The 26,972-nt window shown below is 44.1% G+C and overlaps 1 protein-coding gene across 3 annotated transcripts; it reads right to left on the bottom strand.

Annotated features, from left to right (window-relative positions):
* Positions 1–2,627: 2,627 nt before the first annotated feature.
* On the bottom strand, positions 2,628–5,920 carry LOC130829347 (serum amyloid A-2 protein). Of its 3 annotated transcripts, none has more exons than XM_057695749.1 (4): positions 5,892–5,920; positions 5,388–5,479; positions 3,304–3,442; positions 2,628–2,902 (listed from the first exon to the last, which is right to left on the bottom strand). In XM_057695749.1, the coding sequence occupies exons 2-4, from the start codon at positions 5,473–5,475 to the stop codon at positions 2,740–2,742; spliced, it is 390 nt and encodes a 129-aa protein (XP_057551732.1). In that variant the 5' UTR covers positions 5,476–5,479; positions 5,892–5,920; the 3' UTR covers positions 2,628–2,739. The 3 variants fall into 3 exon arrangements, with proteins under 3 accessions (XP_057551732.1, XP_057551733.1, XP_057551734.1); XM_057695750.1 differs by having other exon boundaries at positions 5,403–5,479; XM_057695751.1 differs by lacking the exons at positions 5,388–5,479; positions 5,892–5,920 and adding an exon at positions 4,326–4,792.
* Positions 5,921–26,972: the final 21,052 nt, after the last annotated feature.

The raw sequence follows: 26,972 nt of genomic DNA, 5'->3' as shown, positions 1-26,972 counted from the left end.
TTGTGTGAACATGCACATTTGCACACGTCTGCCCACACTGTCACACTCTGCAAAAACTATGTTTTGAGGTGTTAAAGCACCCTCCCTATAATCCTGATCTTGCTCCAACAGACTTTCACTTATTTGGTCCCCTGAAAGCAGCCCTACAAGGATGAAGATTCACTTCCGATGAAGACGTGAAGACAACGGTGCATTTGTGCCTTGCAGCTCAGCCTAAAACATTGTTTAATGAGGGAATACGAAAGCTTGTTGACAGATGGACAAAGTGTATTGAAAAGTGAAGAGATCATGTTGAAAAATGAGGTATTTGTCTTTTCTAAAACTCAATTAAAATAAATTCTACAGCCAGAGTAGGGATAATTTTGACTCACACTCAGATTTTGTTATAGCAGCCTAAGGAGACTAAGAGAGATACAATGTCTACACCTTGAAATTTCACACATCTTAATTTACATGGCAATGAATTTGGCAAATCAATATGCCTATGTAACCCGTGTTTTCAAGCGATTTTGAACATTTCACAAATTCCCTCTCACCACTTCCCAGGCAATTCCCTCTACCTCCAGAGGCAACTACTCTTCTATTCTACTATTAAACATTAGTTTTGCGTGATTATGAACTTCTCATAAAGTGAGCATGCAGTATGCACTCTTGTGTAAGGCATCTTTGGCTCAGTATAATAATTTGAGAAACATTCGTGTTTCTTCTACTGCTGAGTAGAAGTTCATTGTAGGGATAGGTCAGATTGTTTGTTTATCTGTTCTTCATTTCTTGGACACTGCTGTTGTTTCCAAGGGCTCTGGAGGGACAAACAAAACGTACAGACATCTCTTCCAGGCTTCTGTCTTTCCTTCCAGGCAGCTCCTGCATTTGCAGGACCCCCCTTGGTGCTAATCCCCAGGAGTCTTTTCTTTTTTTTTTAGCATTTTATTGGAGTATAATTGCTTTACCCTGTAGTGCCAGTTTCTGCAGTAGAACAAAGTGAATCAGCTGTATTTACATATATATCCCTCCCTCGTGAGCCTCCCTCCTCCCCTCCCTACCCCACCCCTCTAGGGCATCACCCATCATCGAGTGGGTCTCCCTGTGTTATGCAGCAGCCTCCCACTAGCTATCTATTTTACATTTGGTAGTGTGTATATGTCAGTGCTGCTCTCTCACTTCGTCCCAGCCTCCCCTTTGCCCCCCAGCAGTTTTGATGTTAATCCTAGGCCACTGAAGTCTCCTGACAATAGCTGTGGCACTTCAGCTGGGTTCCCAAGGTGCTCAGCAACACTCCACCTCCATAATAACATGCCACAGACTGGGTGGCTTCAACCACAGAGATGTATTCCTCACCTTTCTGCAGGCTGGAAAGTCCAGGACCAAGGTGCAAACCAGTTTGGCTCCTGGTGGGAGCTCTCTTCCTGGCCTGCAGATGGACATGATCTCGCTGTGTCCTTTCAGAGGAAAGAGACAAGGCGAGGTCTCTGGTAGCTCTGAGATTTTAAGGACACTAATCCTTCCAGACCAGGCTTCCTCACTTATGACTTCATTTAACCTTAATTACCTCCTTAATGCAAACAGCTCCTTTGGGAGTTTGGGCTTCAACAGAGGAATTGGGGAGGGGGACACATTCAGTCCATAGCACTGCCCCTTCCACAGCTGGCTTCTTCCAGGGAGCTCAGAGGCCTCCTACCTCGGGCCCTCTGTGGGCTGCCTCCAGGTGCGTTTGCAGGAATCCCAGCTGCACACCCAGTGAGTTCAACAACTCCTCTGGGCGGTTTTTGGCCAAGTTGCGTGGGCACCTCAGTGGGGGACTTCTTGCTGGTCAGCTTTGCCTTGTGACACCCAGCCATCTCTACCAGCCTTCCCCTGGGCTACAGGCTTTCCAACGAGATCGAAACCTCAACTTTCTGTATCCGTTAGCCCTTACTAGTGAATCCTGTTACCAGTTAATAACTCCTGCTATGAAAATTTCCCGGTACGAATCACGAACTGGTTTCTGGACCCTAACTTACAAATGTGGTCTTGTCTGTGCTGCTCTGTCTTCACTATCATTTCCACGATGGAGTTAAAGGAAGAGGCTGCGAGGAAACATTCACACATGAGTTGGCTCTACATCATCATTTAGGCTTGAAATGAGGCAAGGACAATGCAGTGGAGGGAAACAGCGTTGGAGGCGCTTGTGGATGGCCCGGACAGAAACTGGTTCATAGATGGGTCTGGAGGTGGTGCTGAGAAATGAACAGAAGATCCAGGCGGCATTTGCTGGAACAGGATTCCACAATCCAGTCCTCCCGAGGCTGTGTCCCTGCCCCCACACAGACCCCCTGAGGACAGACTGAGGGGACTAGACCCCAGGACTGAGAAGGGGACAGGACACAACTGCCAGGGAGTGAGGAGGCCAGGGCACAGAAGGACATGGAAATAGCTCCAGTGTAAGCAGAGGGGCCTGGAGAGGGAAGCAGGTCTGATTAGGGGAAGGGGTGGAGCAGGGGGTCTGTCCTGTATGACAATGAGATTGTGTCCACGACACCCAACACCCAGGCACAGACTCGCCTTTATGTGGGTGTCCAGGCATCACCCCTGAGGAATAAGCAGGCTGTGCTTACACCAAAGAACAACACACAGTTTTCCACATTCAGTCTCTTAAGCATTTATTAGATGTGCTGCCTCCTGTGGACAGAGAACCACCCGCTCAGTGTCGCTGCCCGTGGGGGCTCACAGCCCCGTCTGCTGAGCAGAGTGAGAGGCAGCTCAGTACTTGTCGGGCAGGCCGGGGGGTCTGAAGTGATTGGGGTCCTTGCCGCTCCGGCCCCATTCATTGGCAGCCTGGTCGGCCCTCGAGTCCTCCAGTCCATGGCCACTGTCTCCATGTCTGAACAAGTCTGTGACTCTCTGAACATTCTCTCTGGCATCGCTGGGATGGAGGAGGGCAGGTAGGGGGTTAATCCAGGGCTGAGGAACAACAGCCCCACCCTCCCCATCTCTCCTCTTTCCAAGGGATCAGTGACTCTGAGAGGAGCCAGGAAACAGGAGCTAAAAGCCTGAGGCTGCCTGGGCACAGCCCACCTCAGCCCTGCGGGTCCCCTTATGCTGGGTGAACAGCACCCATGGGAGAGGCTTGGGAATGATCTGTCCCTCCAGCCTTGCTCTGCTCTTCAGCCACTCAGACCCCGTGCTGGGCACAGATTGGAAGGGTATATTAGAGGAGTTGGGGCCACAGCCCAACGAGAAAGTTCTCCAGGGCTTGGCCCCTCCAGGCTGTCCCAGGCAGCCAAGCTCTCACGCCCATCCCTGCATCCCCAGGGCCCCTGGTACCTGATCACTTTGGCAGCCCAGGCGCCCCCAGGGCCCCTTTGGGCAGCGTCATAGTTGCCCCGGGCATGGAAGTACTTGTCTGAATCTTTGTAGTTGGCTTCTCTCATGTCAGAGTAGGCTCTCCACATGTCTTTAGCCCCTAGGAAGGAAAGCACAGGGAGAAAGGATTATCAAGTGGACTGAAAACCATGACACACCTCAGAGGAGAATCAAGGAATGAAACATCTTGCACTGATTCAGTCTCCTCCTGTGGTCATAGCACCATGACTGCCATAGGTTGAGAACAGCACTCCCTGTGCCCAGGTGCCTGCTCCTCATAACTCATTGAGAGTCATTGGCGGGGGGCGTGGCGGGGAGGCACAGCCGTGTTGGACCTGGTTGTCTGGCTCCTGGGATGCTATCTCTGTGCTGCATCTCACTTAGGGCTCCATGTGATTTGTTTCAAGGAAAGAATGGAGCTATCATTTTAGGACAGGATTCCTCAGTGTCATACCAGTGAAATTTTGGGCCAGATAATTCTTTGTTGTTCAGGGCTGTCCTGGGTATTGTAACAGGTTTAACAGCATCCCTGACCTCTACCAACCAATGAGCAACCTATTCCCCAATGTTACAACCAAAAACGTTTCCAAACTTTGCCAAATGTCTCCAGGACATGAAACTACCCTTGGTCCAGCAGCACTGTTATAAAGGAAGCTGCATATGAGAAGATCCAGGGTACCTGGGTGAGTGAGGAGGTGACACGGAAGACAGATTCTGAGAAAGGGGCAGACACACAGCACCTCTGCCCTGATGCCTAAGAAATGTATTCCTGCCACGTGAATGCACTAATTGTGACTTGATTCCCCTACCTCAGGCACACGAATAACATCCTGAGAACTTTCTAGTGGACGGCACTGATGGTGTGGGCTGCTTGAGGAAGCAAGCCCTAGAGCAGCGGGTGTTTTCCTCAGCCTGGCTGCACTTTCCACTCAGCTGGGGAGACACTGAAAGGCCCATGGGACCTCACACCCCAGGCCCGTTACCTCTCACTCTCTGCGGTGGGTCTCAGGCGTCCATAGTTTCCATTGCTCCCCAGCTGAATCCAACATGCAGCTGGCACTGGTCAGCCTGCAGCTTTAGGAAGTGGTGCCGGGACAAGTCTCCCTGGCCAGAGCTTTGGCCTCGTGCACAGCTGGGTTCAAACCGTGGTCCTGTCACCTGCTGACTGGCACTTAGTCCCTGGCAACGGGCTTGGCTGCTCTAAGCCTCGGTTTTCTCCCCTTCAGGTGGGGAAGACGCCTCCCTCAGGAGGTATTCTGCTGGTAAGTAGGTGAGTAACGGTCCCAGCCTGACCAGAACTGCCCCTGTTTTCATGGAACTGCTCCAGTTAACAGTGAAAGTGCCCTGGAAAGCTCCTCAGACCTGGGCAAAGCTGGAGAGTAGGTCACCCTGAATTGCGTGTAAGGGCTGAGTTCCTAGTGGAGGCTTGATATATGTTACTAAGTTCCACCCCCCCCCCCCCAACACACTATTTTTTTGTCAGTTAAAAGACTAGAAAAGGGTTGGAAACATACTAAACCAGGGACAGTGTCACTGAGTATAGGAAGCACCAGCAAGAGCTAAGCTGACGGGCTCTGAATTATCCACTTAGGAAATGGAAGGAAGGAATAGAGAGAGAGGAAGGAAAAGAGGAAGAAAGGAAGGAAGGAAGGAGGGAGGGAAGGAAGGAAGGAAGAAAGGAAGCAAGAAAGGAGGGAAGGAAGGAGGGAAGGAAGGAGGGAGGGATAGAAGAGAAGGGGAATAGATGGATAGCTTTCACGCTACTTCATGCAGTTGGTCTGAAGGAAATGCTGTACCATTTCAAGACTTATTTGCATCTTCCAGTCACTCTTGCATTTCAGCTGTTGATGCTGATTGTTCTTTCTCTAGTTCCTGATTGACATAAATCCTGTGCTTTTCAATCTGCCCCCCAAAAAGCTCCCCAAACATCTGGCAGATTCTCTCACATAGGGCAGCACCATGTAGGACAGTAGCCCTAACTCTAAAGAATGCTTGGGGTGAATCCTAGAGGCCCATGGGTGCCATCTCCCCTCCACCAGCCTTACCGTCAAAAGCCTCACTAAGGAAGGAATACCATTTGCTGCTGACTCCCAGCACCAAGGAGCAGAGAAGGAGGCCTGTGAAAAGCTTCATTGTGCTGAAAGGAGAGGAGAGGGTCAGGGAGACACAGACAAGCCTTACATACCCACTTTGGCATTTGCATGTCAAGGAGAGCCTGGCTGTTCATTTCCACTTGTTCTCATCAGACTCTCAATGGTCCATCTGGGGAACATTGCAGCAGCACCTCACTCGGAGCCACTAGCCCTCAATTGTGAACCCACCAGCCCTGAACCCAGGGCTGTCTATGAGGCCACCAAGTGGCTTTGGTGGAGGAAGAGGACAGGTGGACCAAGTTGTGTCTTGCTAAAGCAGCCTGTAAGTAATCAAAAAGCATTTCCCATGCACCAGTCTGCCAGCACTGAACCTCATACAGGACAAGTACAAAAGAGTAGAATTATTTCTTATAGTAAGTGTTTTCAAAGAAATCACTCCTTGGAGTAAGTTCTCACCTGATCCCCGGTGGAGCAGAGCTGCTGGTCCCTGCCTGCTGGGGAGAGGTGGCTGTATTTATACTGAGCCATCCCTGCTGGGGTCATGGGGTGAGAAGAAAGCTGGACTGCTGCCTGGGGAGAGTCCCTGCAGGTCATTTCTCCTACAAAACTGCAAAGAGTAACTTACTGGACACCACTAGCTGTCCTCATCCACAGGTCATTTTCCTCGTTGTGCAACCCTGGGAAAAGAGGTCGGTCTGTTCTGTCCGGTGGCCACTGTCAAGCATGGTGAGGCAGAGGCAGGGGCCACCTGGGCTGTGGAGAAGAGGGTGTGGAGTCCAGGAAGGAGGCCCCAGGCTTCAGGAAAGTGTGCAGTTAGAGGATGATCCTCCAGCCTGGACCTTGCTTTCCTGGTCATTTCCTTAGGATGGTCTCTGCTGGGCCCGACAGCAGATGTGTCAGAAATTAAATCCTTTGAACTCATGTGTAAAGCCCTTGAGCTTCAAAGCTGACAGGCCACCCAACCAAATCTCATGGGCCCCTGAGCACCTTCCACCACTCTCTGTGTCTGTCTTGAGCTGTGTCTGTCCTGGGCACAGAAAGCCTGTCAGCCTCTCAGCCATGCACTTCATAATGGCCAACACCTATTAATGGGAAAAAAAAAAAAAAAAGAAAGAAGTATAATAAAAAAATTAGAGAACCTTTTTGACCTGATAAAGTTTCAATACCAAGAATCGATAGCAGCCATTCTCACAGTGTGTTCTAGGGAAAGCTGTGGGTCTCCTAAGACCCTTTCAGGGGAGTCTGTGAAAGCAAAACTATTTTCACAGTAACACTGAGATATTATTTTCTTTTCTCATTCTCATTTTTTATGAGTGTACTGAGTATGAAGTGTTCATTAATGTGGCTTTAGACTTCTACATTGCAACTGACCTTTAAGAAATTACCACTTGTCAACTTTTGCGGTCATATCAAATAATTGCCTGAATTATCTTCAAATGCTATTAAAATGCTCTCCCCCTTTCCACCTACATATCTGTGTGACATTGAATTTTTTTCATATACTTCCACCCAAATAATGTACTGCAACTGATTGAGTGCGAGGTCAAACATGAGAATCCAGCTATCTTCTATTAATCCAGATATTTTAAATTTTTCAACACTGTTAAGCTATAGAGTTTTTGTAATTAATTTTTTTGTTTTGGAGAAGTTATTTTCATTAAAATCTATTAATTATGTTAATATAGTGGATATATTATTGTTTTATTTTATTCATTTATTTATTTATTTGACCATTTATTAGAGACTCTGCAAAGGTTTTTTTCATAAATTAACTCAATCCTCATAAAACTTCATAACAGTGCAATATGTTATTGTGTTTTTAAATGCTTACACATTTTTTATGTTTCCAGTGTAATCATTCCTGATAGAGTCTCCATAAATAAAAGTTCTTTGAGATCCTCAGTAATTTTTAATAGTGTAATGGGACCTTGAGACTAAAAAGTTTGAGAATCATTGCTCTGCAGCAAATATGATGTGTAAGAAGAAACTTTAAGTACATTCTCCAGAAGGCCAAGAATGAAACATGGATGTCCCATTCTGATCACCTCAGTTTCACATACTCCTGGGGGACATAAGATAAGATAAGAGAAGGGTAAGAAATGGAAGGGAAGAAATGAAACGATCGTTATTTCAAGATGATACAAACATGGAAACAGAAAAGCCATCAGAATCAAATGGCACACTAATGAAACTATTAAGACAATTCAGTGAAATTGCTATATTTCACATAAAAGTTTAAAATTCAATTGCTTCTCTACACCAATTTTTTTAAAATTTTATTTCTTTATTTGGCTGCTCCAGGTCTTAATTGCTGCACACAGGATCTTTGTTGCTGCGTGGGAGATCTTTTTAACTGCGGGATGTGGGATGTTTTTTAGTTGTGGCATGTGGGATCTAAATCCCTGAGCAGGGAATGTACCCAGGTCCCCTGCATTGGGAGGGAGGAATCTTAACCACTGGACCACCAACGAAGTTGCATCTACACCAGTTCTTAAGTTACAAAAATACAGTACAAAATAGTACTCAAAACAATAACTATCTAGGGAAAAAACTTTAAAAATACACCAATATTGACAGAGAAAATTGAAGTTTGCTAAGGGATAAAAAGTGGGGATGTGTGTCGTGTTCATGGAGAGGATGTTTTAACTTCGTCAAGATATCAGGTCTCCTTGGATTAATTTATAAGTTCAGTGCAATGCTAATCAAAAGTTCCAAGTGAAATTTTGTGAAGAATGCAACAGATATATTTCTTATGGATAAATAAAGGTTCATGACTAATACAGTCAATTAAACAAATAAGAGGCATGAGGGGCCATGCACTGGTCTCTGAGATGTGTGAGATTGGGATTTACCCCAAATGGGGAGACTACTGTGACTGCTGTCTTTGTGTTTGTCCCCAGGGGGCCAAGAGAACTGAGAGTTGTTTGCAGCACCAGTGATGTCCAAAATAGGCACCAGAGAAGTACAGCCACACAGCTTTGAAGATCCTCCCGAATCCAGGCCTGGATGAAACAATTTCACATCAAGCAATGGGGGCCGGTGGAGAAGTATGTGTACCACCCTCCGTCTGACCATCCTACAGGCAGTGTTAACATGGTGTTGGACTGCACGTGGGGTCTGCTCATGGCAGATGTGGCAGAGATGGTGAGGACCCAGCGGGCATCCGATCTCATCCTCCCTGCACCGGCACAAGCAGTGCAGCCACTATTCAGTGACGTCAAGGGAACGGCATTGTTACTTGAGGTGTGGCGCAGGCCAGGGAAAGACAAGTGTGACCAGTGGATGGAACACACTGGGGAAGGGAAGATTCCCCGGGATGGATGCAGGCAGGGGGTGGAGAACTTAGTGTACTTTCTGGGTTGTGATTGTGGCGGGCCAGGCTGGGGGCAACACTGCGAAAAAGACGAGAAAAGAGGAGGCACTTGCACTCAACTGACTAGAACTCTGGAATGCAGGGAAACCTGCCATGCAGGAGGTCACTAGGTTCTCCATCACTGTGCAGAGGACGAAGAGTGGACTGCTGGGGGTGTATTGAGACTGGAGACCTTTAGGTAGAAGAGTAGAGATGACCGAGATTTACAACACAATCAAGCAAGTCAGGCAAGGATCCAACATCCTCTGGGAAGAGCCTCAAACAGCCTGGCTCATCTGACGGCAGTGGGATGCCCGAGCCACTCCAAGGATGACTCACAAGTTGGTTAATCACGTTTTTTCTTTCTGTATCTGCATTTTTCATGCTTTCACATCCTGGGGCCTCCCTGCTCCTGGAGGGCCTACTTCTCCCAGAGGTAGCCATTTCTCAGAGATTAGTAAACTCACCTTTCCTGTGAGAGAGCCTGTGAGTGAGCCTTTCATATGCAAGCCAACCAATCCAGAGCTCACACCTCAACCACCTCCTTTACTGAGCTCTCACCCTCTGGCCACTATCCACCTGCCCTAATCACTCCACAGCCAGGTACCAAACAACTAGGAACCAGCCCTATGCTGGGAGCCAGTGGAACGTATTCAAAGGAGCCAATCCTAAACCCGCTCACCCTGCCTCACTCTTCCTCTCCCAGGAACAACAATAAAGGCATTAGTTTATGTTCTCCTCCACTCTCTCTGTCCCCTGAACTGTGCTTCCTCCTGTAGCCAGCCCCTCCGCCTTTGGCATGATGTGCCCCTTTCTTTGGGGATCTGTGAGTAACAAACTATCTTTTTAATGGCAGATGTCTCCTGATCTGTTGGCCTTACCATCCCTGAATAATCCTAAAACCTGTATATTTTAAAACAGAAATCATCTTATTGTTACAAGTATTTCAAGCAGAAAAGAGAGCCAAAATGTTGAAAATAGAAGAAAGGAAACAACAGCCAAAAACCCCACACGCATCCTCAGTGGGACGGGAAGCATCTTGAGTTAGCCAGGCAGGAATACTAGTTGAGAGGCAGGCGGAGGTGTTCGCCCTGATGCATTACAGAAAGTCAGGGGTTATTTTTTTGTAACTTTTTATTTTATATTGGAGGTTAGCTGATTAACAATGTTGTGATCATTTCAGGTGCACAGCAAAGTGATGCAGTTATACATGTACATGTATGCATTCTTTTTCAAATTCTTCGCGCTTATACATCTCATTGGCGATGGGATGGGGTTGCGGTGAAGGTCTGAGGGAGCACAAAGTATCTCCTTCCCCAGTCCATGACTCCCCATCTGCCTGAGGGATCCCACAGGATTAGAGCTGGGGAAAAGGGCAGTCCTGGTGGACGCTGGGAAGCAGATGTGGGACATGCGATAGCCAGATGGACCACAGGAGCCATGGGCTGCTTTTCCTTGACCCCGAAACCCTCTCACAGGTCCAAATGCCAGTAATTCCAGGCCTTTCTCAAGTGTACAGGTCCTGGAGGTGGGCATGTCTGTGTGCCAAGAAGGGCAGGTGTGCCAGGCAGGGGCTCATGGCATCATTATGCCCAGTCTTTCTCTGAGTGACCCCTGCCCAGCTTCCCTTCTGACCTGGGGTCCGGTCTCCTTGCTGTGAGTTCCCCATCTCTGGGAGGAACTGGTGAGCCTTGAGCTCCTGAATCAGGCTGGGGGCTTCGGAGAAGTGAGGGCTCTTCTTCTGGGCAGTGTGCCCATCTGGCAAGTCAGACCAGAGGATACACTATTGGGAGAATGGAAAGACACAAGAGACATGTGAGTGTCCATTTAGGCAGAGAATCAACTTAGTTCAAAGAAAATTGGAAGGCAAATCATCTGTACTGGGACCTACCTTTTGTTTATTGAATGTGTTGTAAATCACATTTCTCAGAAGAAAGACTAAGAGAAACCAGGGAATTCCAGGATGTTTAGGACACAGAGAACTAAACAAGCACTTCTTGTTTTGCTATCTAAGCAGATTGAGACAGACTCTCCCGTAAATCTAAAAGTTTGACTTTGCGTAATCACAAGCAGTAAATTTCCCATGTTGGATTTTCCTGCCAATGAAGGTAGAAGGAGAAGGAGTGTCTTTTTGACATGCCATGATGTCATTGTTCATCTAGAATGAAAATGTTTTCTATTTTATAAAATTGAAAAACATGCTTAACAATCTAGATATTTGAAGAGACTAGCAACTACAGAAGGTTTAATATGATTCATAACAAGTACTTCCTGTTAATCACTGGAAATTGCATCTAAACTTAAGAGGAATTATTGGGACTTAAAAAATTTCGCCTCCCATATGATGTCACTTATATGTGGAATCTAAAACATGATAGAAATGAATATATTTACAAAATAGAAACAGACTCAGACATAGAACACAACTTCTAGTTACCAAAGGGCATGGGGGGCAGGAATAAATTACAAGTTTGGGATTAGCAGATATACGTTACTATATTTAAAATAGATAAAGAACAAGGTCCTACTGTATAGCACAGGGAACCATATTTGACATCCTGTCATAAACCATAACAGAAAAGAATATGAAAAGGAATATATGTATATATACAAACACATATATATATGCACACATATATATTTATAAAACTGAATCAGTTTTCTGTACACCAGAAACTCACACAATATTGTGAATCAACTATACTTCCATAAAAAGAAAAACAAAAACAAAATTTCCACTCTCCAAATGAGTTCTTAGTTTTACCAATATTATGTAACTCCATAAGAGATTTGGGGCTTTGGATGGTCTATAATTCAGTACTCCCTTTGGCCAGTGTTTATAAAGACAGAAAATAAAATACGTTAAAACACAATGCAGAGCTTTCTGGGTACGTTGACACCACCAGTTGCCGGCTCTGAGGGGGGCCTCGCTGTTGCTAACAGTGCGCTGGTGACATAACCCCACCATGCTCCCCTGCACCTCCTTTATCTTGATCCATTGCATCAGTTAGAGTCCAGGCTCCTTCAGAGGAGCAACAGCCTCAGACAACAGCCTTGGTGGGAAGAGACTCAGAACAGAACTAAGTACAGACAGGTTCAAACTGGCATTTCCTGGTGCCTGGAGAATGCAGATGGGAAACTTGAAGTTACTGGGAAAGTGTTCTCTCTTCATGAGGGGGTGTGCACTTTGCAAGAAGGGACACACACCAAAGAGAATTAGGAGTCCATATCCTTAATTAAATCGTTGGTCCTGTTACATGCCTGATGATGAGCTTGTGAAGTAGAAGAAACAGGGGGAAAATCATCCACCACCACCCCCGGCCCCATTCCTCCTCACTGCAGTAATGGAAAGCCTGCGGGCTGGAGGAAGTAAAGGGGCAGGAAACCTTTGACGGCTGAGCCATTTCGGATTGTATTAATCCTAAGGAGGACAGGATGGGAATGAGTAATGAAGTTAGCAGCTGAGGATTGTAGTTCTTTGGGGAAAATACCAATCTTAGGGGGATTAGTGACACCTCGCCTTCTCTTTTCTTTCACTATACTTTTTGTACATAGTCTCTCCCTTTTATTTATTGGAATCTGATTTTAGTAATCATTTATCTCCCCAAGGGCAAGTCTCATTTTCATGCAGGCCCAGCCTGGATCTGGTTGTTTCTTGTCCCCTCTCCCTGCGATGTATGCCCAGCATCTCGTGTAGTGGCTGTTGCACTGCAGGTTGCGTAGTTGATGAATGTCTAGATGAGTGAACATGTCGTGGTAGGAAATCCTAAAAACCTAGAATAAGGTGAACACTTCCCACTACCTAGAACCATGGACACCGTTTGTTGTGCAACTTCCTAGGTTAGGTTTCACGGTGAGAAAATGTCTTTTAAGAAATATGTGATCAAGGCTTCGTAGGTGGCGCAGTGGTTAAGAATCCACCTGCCAATGCAGGGGAAACGGATTCGAACTCTGCTCCAGAAAGATCTCACATGCCGCAGAGCAACTAAGCCCGTGCGCCACAACTATTGAGCCTGCGCTTTAGAGCCCGTGGGCCACAGCTATTGAGCCCATGTGTTGCAACTACTGAAGCCCACATGCCTAAAGCCTGTGCTCTGCAACAAGAGAAGCCACGGCAATGAGGAGCCCACGCACCACAACAATGAGTGGGCCCCATACACTGCAACTGGAGACAGCCCACGCACAGCACAAAAAGACCCAACACAGCCAATAAAATAAAATAAATGAATTAAAAAAAAAAAGAAATATGGGTTCATATTCTATTGCCCCCTTTTCCACTTAGATGTTAGCTATGCTCCTCCAGGTCAGTAAATGCTCTTCCACAAAATGAGTATATGACAGAGGAGCAGTCACCCTAGGTGTGCCCCCATCCAGGGTTTGGCTCCTAATGTTGCCGCCAAGTCCAGGTGGCTAGATTTTAGGGTCTGTGATGGGAATTCAGTGTCACAATCTCTACTGGGAAGGGATTCTGGTGTTTTGTAATGAGACTTTCTCTCCGAGATAGGCATGGAAAAATGGAATGGCCAAAGTTCTGGTTGCCACTGCCAAAAGTGGAGGTTGCCGTGTGCGATGGCATTCTCCCAAACCAAATCCTCCAACCTGGAATGACTGTAAACCATCCCTCATATTTTTAAGAGGTTTGTCGGTTCTCAGAAGAGAGCACCTGTTGAGTTAGGGAACAGGGGCTGGAGCAGAAGGCTCACCGGCCAAGGTGTTGTGTGCATCCTTGGTTGTTGTACTTGAGGGAGCCACAGCTTCTCTAGCAGAAAGGAGTTTGGAAGTGGATTGTTTCTCTGTTTTAAAAATTTTTATTGTAGGATAGTTGATTTTGCAATGTTGTGTTAGTTTCAGGTGTACAGCACAGTGAATGAGTTATACAGAAACATGCATCCATTCCTTTTTAGATTCTTTTCCCATATAGGCCATTACTGAGTGTTGAGTAGAATTCCCTGTGCTGCAAAGTAGGACTTATTAGTTATCTATTTTGTATGTAGCAGTGTGTATATGTCAATCCCAATCTCCCAATTTATCCCTCCCCCATGCCTTACCCCTGGTAACCACAAGTTTGTTTTCTACATCTGTAACTCTATTGCTGTTTTGTGGATAAGTTTATTTTCAAGGAAGCAGGTTGTCCCCTAATGAGTGAAAGAGAGGCATTTTTCAAAGACCTGGTAAACATGAGAGAAAGAATGAATTGGCTGTGACTCTATAAAAGATGAAGTCATAGATAAATAAAGCACCCCTCTCCTAAGGAGAAAATTGGGATCCTCTTCCCAGTAATTAGAGATCCCAGAAGGTAGAAAGAGCTGGCCTATTAGGCCTGTGGACACCAGGTTTGAACACTGTGTGTCAGCTGAAAAGACCACCTCCTTACTTAGAAATTTTCCATAGTAATCGTGTGTTGGGCATCTACCTGCCCTCACTCACCTCTCGTCCCTGCCCTCCTCCTTTGTTGCTCCACTCTCTCCAGAACGTCTGTTAATAGGAGGGGGAGATCTGAAAGGCATCCTCATTGTCCCATTTTACACTCATTTTGGACTTTGGTGGGGGGGTGGGTCACAGTTCTACTGACTCACAAATGTCAGCCTTTCACAGCACAGCACTGCACACTCAGCTGAAAACAATAAATGATCGTGGGAGATGGAAAGATGGTGGCGAACCAGAAGGACATGGAATGCATTTCTCTCTACGGATGCATCAGGAATACATTAAAAGATGCAATAATTCGCACAGAAAACCAGATCAACACTAGCAGAAGAACTTGGATGCCAGAAGGATCCCGATATAACTGGTAGGACAGAGAGGGGAAAAGAAAAGGAGAAAGAGGACGAGAAGAAAGGACAGGGACAGTTCCTACATCCTGGGGCACGGGGAGCTGAAACAGAGGAGAGATTGCTGAATTCAGGGAAACACCCCCCTTATCTGATGGGGACATCCCCTCTCCAGCGGGGAAGTGGATTGGATCAGAAGGGAGGCATTTGGGACTGTCCAAAGAGGGTGAAGTGGCCCATGTGTGACAGATGGGAAAGGGTGAGAGACACCCTGAGGGTCCAGACTGCAGCCGTGCATGTCCCACATGAAGACCTGGGTTCACAGCTGTATGGGGGTCTGGGAGCTGGAAAGTGGGACCAGAGTACTGGCTCAGGGTGAGAAATATGGTTGGCTGTGGGTAGACAGACCAAGGGGACAGCAGGAGGGAACAAATTCGCAGCTTAGAACGCCTCCCGCAGAAAGCTGGGTGGCCATGGTGGCAGCACACTACTCCAGACTCACACACAGTGGGGAGGAACCACTGTGGTAGCTTCTCTTTCCGCAGCTGCCATGAACAAAGGGAGGCCACCTCTGGGCCTGGCTGTCACAGTCAACAAGGGATAGAAAAAGCCCCCTGGGGGGCTGGGCAGTGTGCCTGCTGCCCAGAGCTAGAAGAAGTCCACAGAGAAGGACATCTCTGGGGAGACATTCTGCTTATATCCAAGCCTGCCGGCTTCCCTCTGCAACTGGCACCACTGCTGCTGCCAGGGCTCCCACCAGCCAAGCAGGGTGCTACTGTGGAGTCACATGCAGCAGGGAGGAGCCACTGTTGTAGCCTCTCTTTTGGTGCCTGAGACGCAAAAAGGGAGGCCCCCCCTGGGCCTGGCTGCTGCAGTCAACAAGGGATAGAAAAAACATCCTGGTGGAGCTGGCCTGGTGTGCCTACAGCCAAGAGCCAGAAGTCCACAGAGTGGCCCAGCATTGGAGACACTCTGCTTACACCTGAGCCCACTGCTGCTGTCTGCAATAGGCACCACCACTGCAGTCAGTGCTCCCGTGACCCAGGCAGGGCGCTACTGCTGACTCCACGCAGGGGAAGGAGCCAGTATTGTACCCTCTCTCTCCCCATACACTGGCACCTACAGACAAACAATAAAGGAAGCTCTGCTGGTGGCAGAGTAATACAAAAAGCCCCCGAGGGCTGCCCATCAGGTGTCCTGTGCCAGGCACCAGTAAAGAACCACACTAAGGCCAGATCCGATACCCACAGCCACTGGCATGCCTGCGCATATGGCGTCACCCCTGGGGCTCCCACGAGCCAAGCAGGGCACTACTGTTGAGTCACATGCAAGGAGCAAAGCCACTGTCAAAGCCTCTCTCTCCCCACACACCTGCATCTGCAGATGAACAATAAAGGAAACCCTCCCTGAGGCAGACCTAAAGAGCTCCAAGGCAGCCTCAGGACCAGACTCTGGTGGTTAGACCACACACAGAAGCAGGCACAAAACCAAAGCTGAACACCAGAGGTGGGGGACTAAGGAAGAGGTTCTAAAATCTTTCCATCAGATATACATGCTGCAGACTAAATCCCCGTGATCAGCTAGGTAGACCCTATATCTTTGGAATATCTGAGTAGACAATGAATGTGCCCACAAAGAAGAAAGATCTAACTCTGGTGGCTGTGGACTGTGGGAGCAAGCACCCACAGGAATTGGGCCAGATCAGAGCCTACGTGGACCCCATTGGACCCACTGCAGGTCCACAGTCCAACCCAGAGGAAGAAGAGGGCCTCTTGGGGAGGTGAAGGTGGCCTTAGGCTCAACGTGTGTACAGGGATACTTACCACACAGAACCCAAGGAAACAGAAGTATTATTGATCTGATCCATTCTGTGGTCACTTCTATCTTTTCTTTCTTTTTTTATTTATTTATTTTTTATTTTTTTGGGGGGTACACCAAGTTCAATCATCTGTTTTTATACACATATCCCCGTATTCCCTCCCTTCCTTGACTCTCCCCACCTTGAGTCTCCCCATCTTCCCCGCCCCAGTCCTCTAAGGCATCTTCCATCCTCGAGTTGGACTCCCTTTGTTATACAACAACTTCCCACTGACTATTTTACAGTTGGTACTCTATATATGTCTGTGCTACTCTCTCGCTTCATCTCAGTTTCCCCTTCACCCCCCCGCCCCCTCCCATACCTCGAGTTCTCCAGTCCATTCTCTGTATCTGCGTCCTTGTTCTTGTCACTGAGTTCATCAGTACCATTTTTAGATTCCATATATGTCAGTTAGCATACAATACTTGTCTTTCTCTTTCTGACTTACTTCACTCTGTATGACAGACTGTAGTTCTATCCACCTCATTACATATAGCTCCATCTCATCCCTTTTCATAGCTGAGTAATATTCCATTGTAAATATATGCCACATCTTCTGTATCCATTCATTTGTTGATGGGCATTTAGGTTGCTTCCATGTCCTGGCTATTGTAAATAGTGCTGCAATAAACATTATGCTACAAGTTTCTTTTGGGATTATGGTTTTCTTTGGGTATATGTCCAGCAGTGGGATTACTGGATCATATGGTAGTTCTATTTGTAGTTTTTTAAGGAACCTTCAAATTGTTTTCCATAGTGGCTGTACCAACTTACAGTCCCACCAACAGTGCAGGAGAGTTCCCTTTTCTCCACACCCTCTCCAGCATTTGTTGTTTCCAGATTTTGTGATGATGGCCATTCTGACTGGTGTGAGGTGATACCTCATTGTGTCTTTGACTTGCATTTCTCTGATGATTCGTGATGTTGAGCATCTTTTCATGTGTTTGTTGGCCATCTGGATGTCTTCTTTGGAGAAATGTCTATTTAGGTCTTCTGCCCATTTGTGGATTGGGTTATTTGCTTTTTTGGTATGAAGCTGCATGAGCTGCTTGTATATTTTGGAGGTTAATCCTTTGTCCGTTGTTTCATAGGCAATTATTTTTTCCCATTCTGAAGGTTGCCTTTTAGTCTTGTTTATGGTTTCTTTCACTGTGCAAAAGCTTTTAAGTTTCATGAGGTCCCATTTGTTTATTCTTGATTTTATTTCCATGATTCTAGGAGGTGGGTCAAAAAGGATCTTGCTTTGATGTATGTCATAGAGTGTTCTGCCTATGTTTTCCTCTAGGATTTTGATAGTGTCTGGCCTTACATGTAGGTCTTTAATCCATTTGGAATTTATTTTTGTGTATGGTGTTAGGAAGTGTTCTAATTTCATTCTTTTACATGTTGCTGTCCAATTTTCCCAGCACCACTTATTGAAGAGGCTGTCTTTTTTCCATTGTATACTCGTGCCTCCTTTGTCAAAGATAAGGTGCCCATATGTGTTTGGGTTTACCTCTGGGTTCTCTATTCTATTCCATTGATCTTCCTTTCTATTTTTGTGCCAGTACCATACTGTCTTGATCACTATGGCCTTGTAGTATAGTTTGAAGTCAGGAAGCCTGATTCCACCAACTCCATCTTTCCTTCTCAAGATTGCTTTGGCTATTCGGGGTCTTTTGCGATTCCATACAAATGGTAAGATTTCTTGCTCTAGTTCTGTGAAAAATGCCATTGGTAATTTGATCAGGATTGCATTGAATCTGTAAATTGCTTTGGGTAGTACAGTCATTTTCACGATGTTGATTCTTCCAATCCAGGAACATGGTATGTCCCTCCATCTGTTTGTGTCGTCTTTGATTTCTTTCATCAATGTCTTAAAGTTTTCTGTATACAGATCTTTTGCCTCCTTAGGCAGGTTTATTCCTAGGTATTTTATTCTTTTGGTTGCAATGGTGAATGGGAGAGTTTCCTTAATTTCTCTTTCTGCTCTTCCGTTGTTAGTGTATAGGAATGCAAGAGATTTCTGTGCATTAATTTTGCATCCTGCTACTTTACTAAACTCATCAATTAGTGCTAGCAGTTTTCTGGTAGAGTCTTTAGGGTTTTCTATGTATAATATCATGTCATCTGCAAAGAGTGACAATTTTACTCCTTCTTTTCCAATTTGGATTCCTTTGATTTCTTTTTCTTCTCTGATTGCTGTGGCTAAAACTTCCAAAACTATGTTGAATAATAGTGGTGAGAGTGGACACCCTTGTCTTGTTCCTGTTCTTAGAGGGAATTCTTCCAGTTTTTCCCCATTGAGAATGATGTTGGCTTTTTGTTTTTCATATATGCCTTTTATTATGTTGAGGTAATTTCCTTCTATGCCCATTTTATGGAGAGCTTCTATCATAAATGGATGTTGAACTTTGTCGAAAGCTTTTTCTGCATCTATTGAGATGATCATATGGTTTTCATCCTTCAATTTGTTCATACGATGTATCACGTTGATTGATTTGTGTATATTGAAGAATCCTTGCATCCCAGGGATAAACCCCACTTGATCATGGTGTATGATTTTTTTAATGTGCTGTTGGAGTCTGTTAGCTAGTATTTTGTTGAGGATTTTTGCATCTATATTCATCAGTGATGTTGGTCTGTAGTTTTCTTTTTGTGTGACATCTTTGCCTGGTTTTGGTATCAGGGTGATGGTGGCCTCGTAGAATGAGTTTGGGAGTGTTCCACCTTCTGCAATATTTTGGAAGAGTTTGAGAAGGATAGGTGTTAGCTCTTCTTGAAATGTTTGATAGAATTCACCCGTGAACCCATCTGGTCCTGGGCTTTTGTGTGTTGGGAGATTTTTAATCACTGCCTCAATTTCCGTACTTGTGATTGGTCTGTTCATGGTTTCTATTTCTTCCTGGTTCAGTCTTGGAAGATTGCATTTTTCTAAGAAGGTATCCATTTCTTCCAGGTTATCCAATTGATTGGCATATAGTTGCTTGTAGTAGTCTCTCATGATGTTTTGTATTTCTGAGGTGTCCGTTGTTACGTCTCCTTTTTCGTTTCTAATTCTGTTGATTTGCATCTTCTCCCTTTTTTTCTTGATGAGTCTGGCTAATGGTTTATCAATTTTGTTAATCTTCTCAAAGAACCAGCTTTTAGTTTTATTTATTTTTGCTATGGTTTCCTTCCTTTCTTTTTCATTTATTTCTGCTCTGATCTTTATGATTTCTTTCCTTCTGCTCACTTTGGGGTTTCTTTGTTCTTCTTTCTCTAGTTGTTTTAGGTGTAAGGTTAAGTTGTTTATTTGATCATTTTCTTGTTTCTTAAGGTAGGACTGTATTGCTATAAACTTCCCTCTTAGAACTGCTTTTGCTGCGTCCCACAGGTTTTGGGTTGTGTTTTCGTTGTCGTTTGTTTCTAGATATTTTTTGATTTCCTCTTTGATTTCTGTAGTGATTCCTTGGTTGTTTAAGAGTGAATTGTTTAGCCTCCATGTGTTTGTATTTTTTGCAGTTTTTTTCCTGTAATTGGTATCTAGTCTCATGGCGTTGTGGTCTGAGAAGATGCTTGATATGATTTCAATTTTCTTGAATTTGCCGAGGTTTGATTTGTGACCCAAGATGTGATCTATCCCGGAAAAGTGTTCCATGTGCACTTGAGAAGAAAGTGTAGTCTGTCATTTTTGGATGGAATATTGTATAAATATCAATTAAGTCGAGATGGTCTAATGTGTCATTTAAAGCTTGTGTGTCTTTATTCATTTTCTGTTTGGATAGTCTGTCCATTGATGTAAGTGGGGTGTTCAAGTCTCCCACTATTATTGTGTTACTGTCAATGTCCCCTTTTATAGCTGTTAGCATTTGCCTTATGTATTGAGGTGCTCCTATGTTGGGGGCATAGATATTTACCATTGTGATATGTTCTTCTTGAATGGATCCCTTGATCATTATGGAGTGTCCTTCCTTGTCTCTTTTAATAGTCTTTACTTTCAAGTCTAATTTGTCTGATATGAGTATTGCTACTCCAGCTTTCTTTTGACTTCCATTTGCATGGAATATCTTTTTCCATCCCTTTACTTTCAGTCTATATGTATCCCTTGGTCTGAAGTGGGTTTCTTGTAGGCAGCATACAGAAGGGTCTTGTTTTTGTATTCATTCAGCCAGTCTGTGTCTTTTGGTTGGAGCATTTAATCCATTTACATTTAAAGTGATTATTGACATGTGTGTTCCTATTACCATTTTCTGAATTGTTTTGGGTTTGTATTTGTAAGTGTTTTCCTTTTCTTGTGTGTCCTACTTAGAGAAGTTCCTTTAGCATTTGTTGTAAGGCTGGTTTGGTGGTGCTGAATTCTCTTAACTTTTGCTTGTCTGGAAAGCTTTTGATTTCACCCTCAAATCTGAATGAGATTCTTGCTGGGTAGAGTATTCTTGGCTGTAGGTTTCTCTCTTTCAGGACTTTCAGTATATCCTGCCATTCCCTTCTGGCCTGCACAGTTCCTGTAGAAAGGTCAGCTTTATCCTTATGGGTTTTCCCTTATATGTTGTTTGTTGCTTTTCTCTTGCTGCTTTTAATATTTTTTCTTTGTGTTTAATTGTTGTTAGTTTGATTAATATGTGTCTTGGTGTATTTCTTCTTGGGTTTATTCTGTATGGGACTCTCTGTGCTTCTTGGACTTGATTAATTATTTCCTTTCCCATGTTGGGGAAGTTTTCCACTAGAACCTCTTCAAATATTTTCTCAGACCCTTTCTTGTTTTCTTCTTCTTCTGGATTGCCTATAATTCGAATGTTGGTATGCTTAATGTTATCACTGAGGTCACTGAGACTGTTTTCTATTCTTTTTATTCTTTTTTCTTTTTCCTGCTCTGTGGTGTTTATTTCCCCCATTCTATCTTCCAACTCACTTATTCGTTCTTCTGCCTCAGTCATTCTGCTGGTTATAGCATCTAGAGTATTTTTAATTTCAGTTATTTTGTTATCCATTGCTCTTTGTTTTTCTGAGTTCTTATGAACTGTTTCTTGTACTTTCTCTATTTTGTTATCAAGATTTTGTATCATTTTTACTATCATGACTCTAAATTCTTTTTCAGGCATTTTTCCTATTTCCTCCTCATTTATTTGGTCTTGTGGGTTTTTTTCCTGCTCCTTTGCCTGCATGGGGTTTCTTTGTTTCCTCATGGCTGTCCAAACTTTTGGGGTTGCTTGTCCTGGTGATAGAGGTGTTTATAGAAGACTGTCCAAGCCTCAGACTAATGTCCAAGTATTGGATTAAACAAATATTAAGTCTAGGAAACACATACATGTATAAGACACACAATTACTGAATCCATTAGGACATAAGGCTCTAGAAAGACCTGACAGAACCCCAGTGTGCTATCAGATATTCAGAGAGAAACCCAACAGAAATTGACAACTGAAACAGAACAAATCAGAGACAAAAGCAAAAGCAAACAAACAAACAAATAACACCTTACACGTACAAACATTAATCCAGGGAGATATTGTAAGCTAGGATCAAATATAGAAAAGAGCCAGAGTACCACCAGAGAGAATGGAGATTCTCAGAATGTAATTAGACAACTGTACTAAGAACTAAGATAAAGACAAAAGCCTAATATTAAATACCAAGGCAGTGCGTCATCTGGAGAATAGAGCAAGGAGTCTGAGCAGACCGATAGGGTTGCTTATAAGTATGTTAAGATAAAAGAAACTTAAAATGGCTGGAAGAAAGGGGAACAGAAGAGCATAATGTGGTTGGAAATATGCAAATAAAAAGAAAGGAATAGAAATGTATAAAAGATAGGGATAAAAGGAAAGTATGAGAGATATATTGTCCGTACTACCAAAAACTTAGCTAGATATAGAAGTATATAAAAAGGCAAAAAAAAAAAAAAGAATAAAAAGTATCATTAAAAAATTACGTTATAAAACTTGTAGATCCCTTAGGGCTAAGATCGTATTTAATAAATCAAAAAAAAAAAAAAAAAAGAGAGAGAGAGAGAGAGAGAAAAAAAAAAAATCCAGAACTGATCCCAGAATGGACCAGTTCAATAGGAATTGATACTACTATTTCTGTTTCCTTAGCGTCTCAGCTGTAAGTGTCCTTTTCCTTGCCTTGGATTTTTTTGCATTATTCTGTGACCAGCAGAGGTTCCTTTATTGTTCGTCTGTAAGCCTCGGTGTGTGGGGAGGGAGAGGGTACAATAGTGGCTTCTTCCCCTGGGAGTGAGTGAGCAGTGGCACACTGTTGTTTCAGTCTGGCTTGGAGGTGCCTGTTGCAGAGGGACGCCAGTGGCTCAGGAGTAAACAGAAAGTCTTAGAGTTGGGCCTCTCTCGGGTTTTTTTCTTGTTGTTGCTGTTTTTTTTTTTTTCTCTCGGCAGCCTCCCTGCTGCTGGCGTTGCAAGGGGTTTTAATCTAGCCCCGCCCGAGTGCCTGAGGGTGCTTGTTATCCCTGAGCGCCTTAGGTGGCCCACTGGTGTCTCTCCACTGCCTGTTGCAGAGGCGCCGAAAGAGAGAGAGAGGCTATGCACGCGGCTCCTCCCCACCGCCTGTGAGCTTGCAGCCTCCAGCCGCCATCACGGCCGGGCAGCTCTCAGGGACGGGCACTACTCTCCGCGGACCTCCTCCCTCCTGTCCTCTCTGTCTGTCACCCTACCGGCAACAATGTTTCTCACCCTGAACCAGCTCTCCGGCTCCCGGACCCTCCGTTCAGCCGCGGATCGATGTCTCGGTCTGGGAACGCTGAGCTGTGCTTCAGACCCTCCATATGTTTCTCACTCCCTCCCGTCTGCCACAGCTCCGCTGCTTCACCCTCTTTGAGCCTTCGTAGATGCCTCCCTACCGGCTATGTCAGGCTCCCCGCGGTCCTTTCTGGTGTCCGAGGCCGTCTGCTGGTGTTCAGCTGGTTCTCTGTGGGAATTACTGCTTCCTTCCGTGCATTCCCAATGCATCTGTGGAGAGGGATGCACTCCACGTCCCTCTACTTCGCTGCCATCTTTTCTCCTCTTTCTTTTTTTTTTTTTAATTACACTCTTAGTCCTAAGGGATCTTCACGTTTTATAACATTTTTTATTCTACTTTTTACTTCAACTTTTATTTTTAGCCTCTTTATTATATTTGTCTTTCTAGCTAGCTTTTTTGTAGTGCTGAGTTAATCTCCCCTGGCTTCTTTTCTTCTTTATCTTTAATACATTTCTTTCCTTTTCTTTTTATATTTCCAGTCATACCAGGCTCTTCTGTTGCTCTGTGTTCTATCCCTTTTTATTTCATCTTATCTTATTATACTTTTAATCAATACTATTTGTCTGCTCTGTTTCCTTGCTTTCTTCTTCAGATGATACACTGCTTTGGTTTTTGTTATTAGGTTTTGTCTTTATCTTAGTTCCACTATAATTGTTTGATTTCATTTTGGGGATCAGTCTGTCTGATTGTTCTCTTGCTCTTTGTTATATTTGCTCCTTGTTTCTATGCGGTCCCTGTAATATTTGGTCCTTGTTCTCACAATGTCCCTGGGTTTTTTTGTTTTGTTGTTTTGGTGTTTTTTGGTTTTGAATTTTTGTTGGTTTTCTCTTTGATTGTCTGAGTGACTTCTGGGGTTCTTCTGTCAGCTTGCTGTATTGCCTTATGTTCTATTGGGTCTGGTTTTTCTGTTTCTTTTGCATGTGTTTCCTTGATTCGCTATTTGTTTGACTTAGGCTTTTGCCATTAGTCTGGGGCTTGGATAGTCTTTTTTAATCCCCTTTATTGCTGGGAAGAGCAACCTCTGGAGTCTGGATTCCTCAACGAGAGGTCAAGTTGGAGGCTCTGGGGAGGCAACACCAAGTCCAGGATGCTAGACCACTAGAGAATCCTCAGCCACAGGGAAGATTAATCACAGAGAATTCTCACAGAGGCCTCTATCAGAATCTAATACCTGGGTTCACCTAACTGCCTGCAACTGCCAGTGCTGGATACCTCACACCAAAGTACAAACAAGACAGGAACACAACCCTCCCATCAGTACACAGACTACCTAAAGCCATATTAAGCTCACAGATACCCTGAAACACACCACCTGATATGGCCCTGCTCATCAGAGGGAAAAGGCTCAGATCCACACACCAGAAAGCAGGCACCAGACTCTCCCACCAGGAAGCCTACTGAAGACAGTGGACCAACCCCACCAGAGAGGGCAGAGAACAGAAATAAGAGGAATTACTACCAGGCAGCCTAGGGAAAGGAGACAGCAAATACTATAAATTAGACAAAATGAGAACACAAAGAAATGCCTTGCACGCAAAGGAGCAAGATAAAAACCACAAGACCAAATACATGAAGAGGAAATAGCAAAACTGCCTGAAAAAGAATTCAGAATAATGATAGTAAAGATGATCCAAAATCTCGAAAACAAAAGAGAGAAAGCACAAGAAACATTTAATAAGGAGCTAGAAGAAATGAAGAGCAAAGAAACAGTAATGAACAACACAATAACTGAAATTAAAATTACTCTGGATGGTATTAAGAGCAGCATAATGGAGGCAGAAGCATAAGTAAGTGACTTGGAAGACAGAATGGTGGTGATGCGGGAAATGTTGAAGTTTATAACTTTACACTAGCTCTGTTTCTATAAAGACTGCTTGTTGTGCCATGATAAGAAAAAGATGACCTAGTTATCAACTGTAACCTTAAGATGTTCTGATAAGTATGGAATGTCCTGCTCCTGCTCATGCAAGTGTCTGTTTGGAAACAACCCCCCCTCCCCTTGCATGTAAGCCATAGCAACTCCTGCACTCTGTAACTGCCCATAATCTATAGTAATTATGTAACGAATCAGTTTGTGCCAAATTCAACTAGAGCCTTGTTTAAACCAACCAATCAGTCTGTGCCAATTATAGCTATATGCCTTAACCTATATAAGGAAAAATTCCCCTGAAACAGGGCCCCAGAATTTTGGAGCGTTAGCTCATCTGGGCCCGTCGGCTCAAATAAACCTGAGTTCTCCAACCCTCTGAGTGTGATGCTTGATCTCCCATGGGATCGATTTTCTGCAACAGTGGAAATAACTACCACAGAGCAGGAAAAAGAAAAAAGAATTAAAAGAATGGAAGAAAGTCTCAGAGACATTGGTGACAACATTAAGCATTCCAACATTCACATCATAGGAGTCCCAGAAGAAGAAGAAGAAAAGAAAGGGTCTAGGAAAATATTTGACAAAGTTATAGTTGAAAACATTCCCAGCATGGGAAAGGAAAGAGTTAATCAAATCAAAGAAGCACAGAGAGTCCCACACAGAATAAACGCAAGGAGAAACACATCAAGGCACATATTAGTCAAACTAATGAAAATGAAACACAAAGAGAAAATACTAAAAGCAGCAAGAGAAAAGCAACAAATAACATATAAGGGAAAACCCATAAGGATAACAGCTGAGCCCTCTGCAGAAACTCTGCAGGACAGAAGGGAGTGGCAGGGTATACTTAAAGACTTGAAAGAGAAAAACCTACAGCCAAGAATACTCTACTCAGCAAGAATTTCATTCAGATTTGACAGAGAAATCAACACCTTTACAGACAAGCAAAAGTTAAGAGAATCAGCACCACCAAACCAGCATTACAGCAATTGCTAAAGGAACTTCTATAGGCAGGAAACACAAGAAAAGGAAAAGACCTACAAAAACAAACCCAAAACAATTAAGAAATTGGTAATAGGAACATACACATCAATGATTACCTTAAATGTAAATGGATTAAATGCTCCAACCAAAAGACACAGACTGGCTGAATGGATAGAAAAGAATATATATGCTGCCTACAAGAAACACACTTCAGACCTGGGAACACATACAGACTGAAAGTAAAGGGATGGAAAAAGATATTCCATGCAAATGGAAGTCAAAAGAAAGCCAGAGTACCAATACTCACATCAGAAAACTTAGACTGTAAAGTAAAGACTATTACAAGAGACAGGAAGGAAACTATATAATGATCAAGGGATCAATCCAAGAAGAAGATATAGCGATTGTAAATATCTATGCACCCAACATAGGAGCACCTCAATACATTAGGCAAATACTGACAGCCATAAAATAGGGAAATTGACAGTAACACAATAATAGTGGGAGATTTTAACACCCCACTTACACCAATGGACAGACTATCCAAACAGAAAATAAATAAGGACACGCAAGCTGTAAATGACACATTTGACCATCTCAACTTAATTGATATTTATAGGGCATTCCATCCAAAAACTACAGAATACAATTTCTTCTTAAATGCACACAGAACATTCTCCAATATAGATGACATCTTGGGTTACAAATCAAGACTTGGTAAATTCAAGAAAGTTGAAATCATATCAAGCATCTTCTCTGACCATCAGACCATGTGACTATGTATAAATTACAGGAAAAATACTGTAAAAAATACAAACACATGGAGTCTAAGCAATATGTTAAAAAACAACCAAGAAATCACTAAAGAAATCAAAGAGGAAATCAAAACATACCTAGAAACAAATCACAATGAAAACACAACAATCCAAAACTTATGGGATGCAGCAAAAACAGTTCTAAGAGGGAAGTTTATAGCAATACAATCCTACTTCAA

This window comes from Hippopotamus amphibius, chromosome 9 (assembly GCF_030028045.1).
Source record: "Hippopotamus amphibius kiboko isolate mHipAmp2 chromosome 9, mHipAmp2.hap2, whole genome shotgun sequence".
NCBI classification, from domain to species: Eukaryota; Metazoa; Chordata; class Mammalia; order Artiodactyla; family Hippopotamidae; genus Hippopotamus; species Hippopotamus amphibius.
This window is presented reverse-complemented; position numbering and strand designations above follow the sequence as displayed.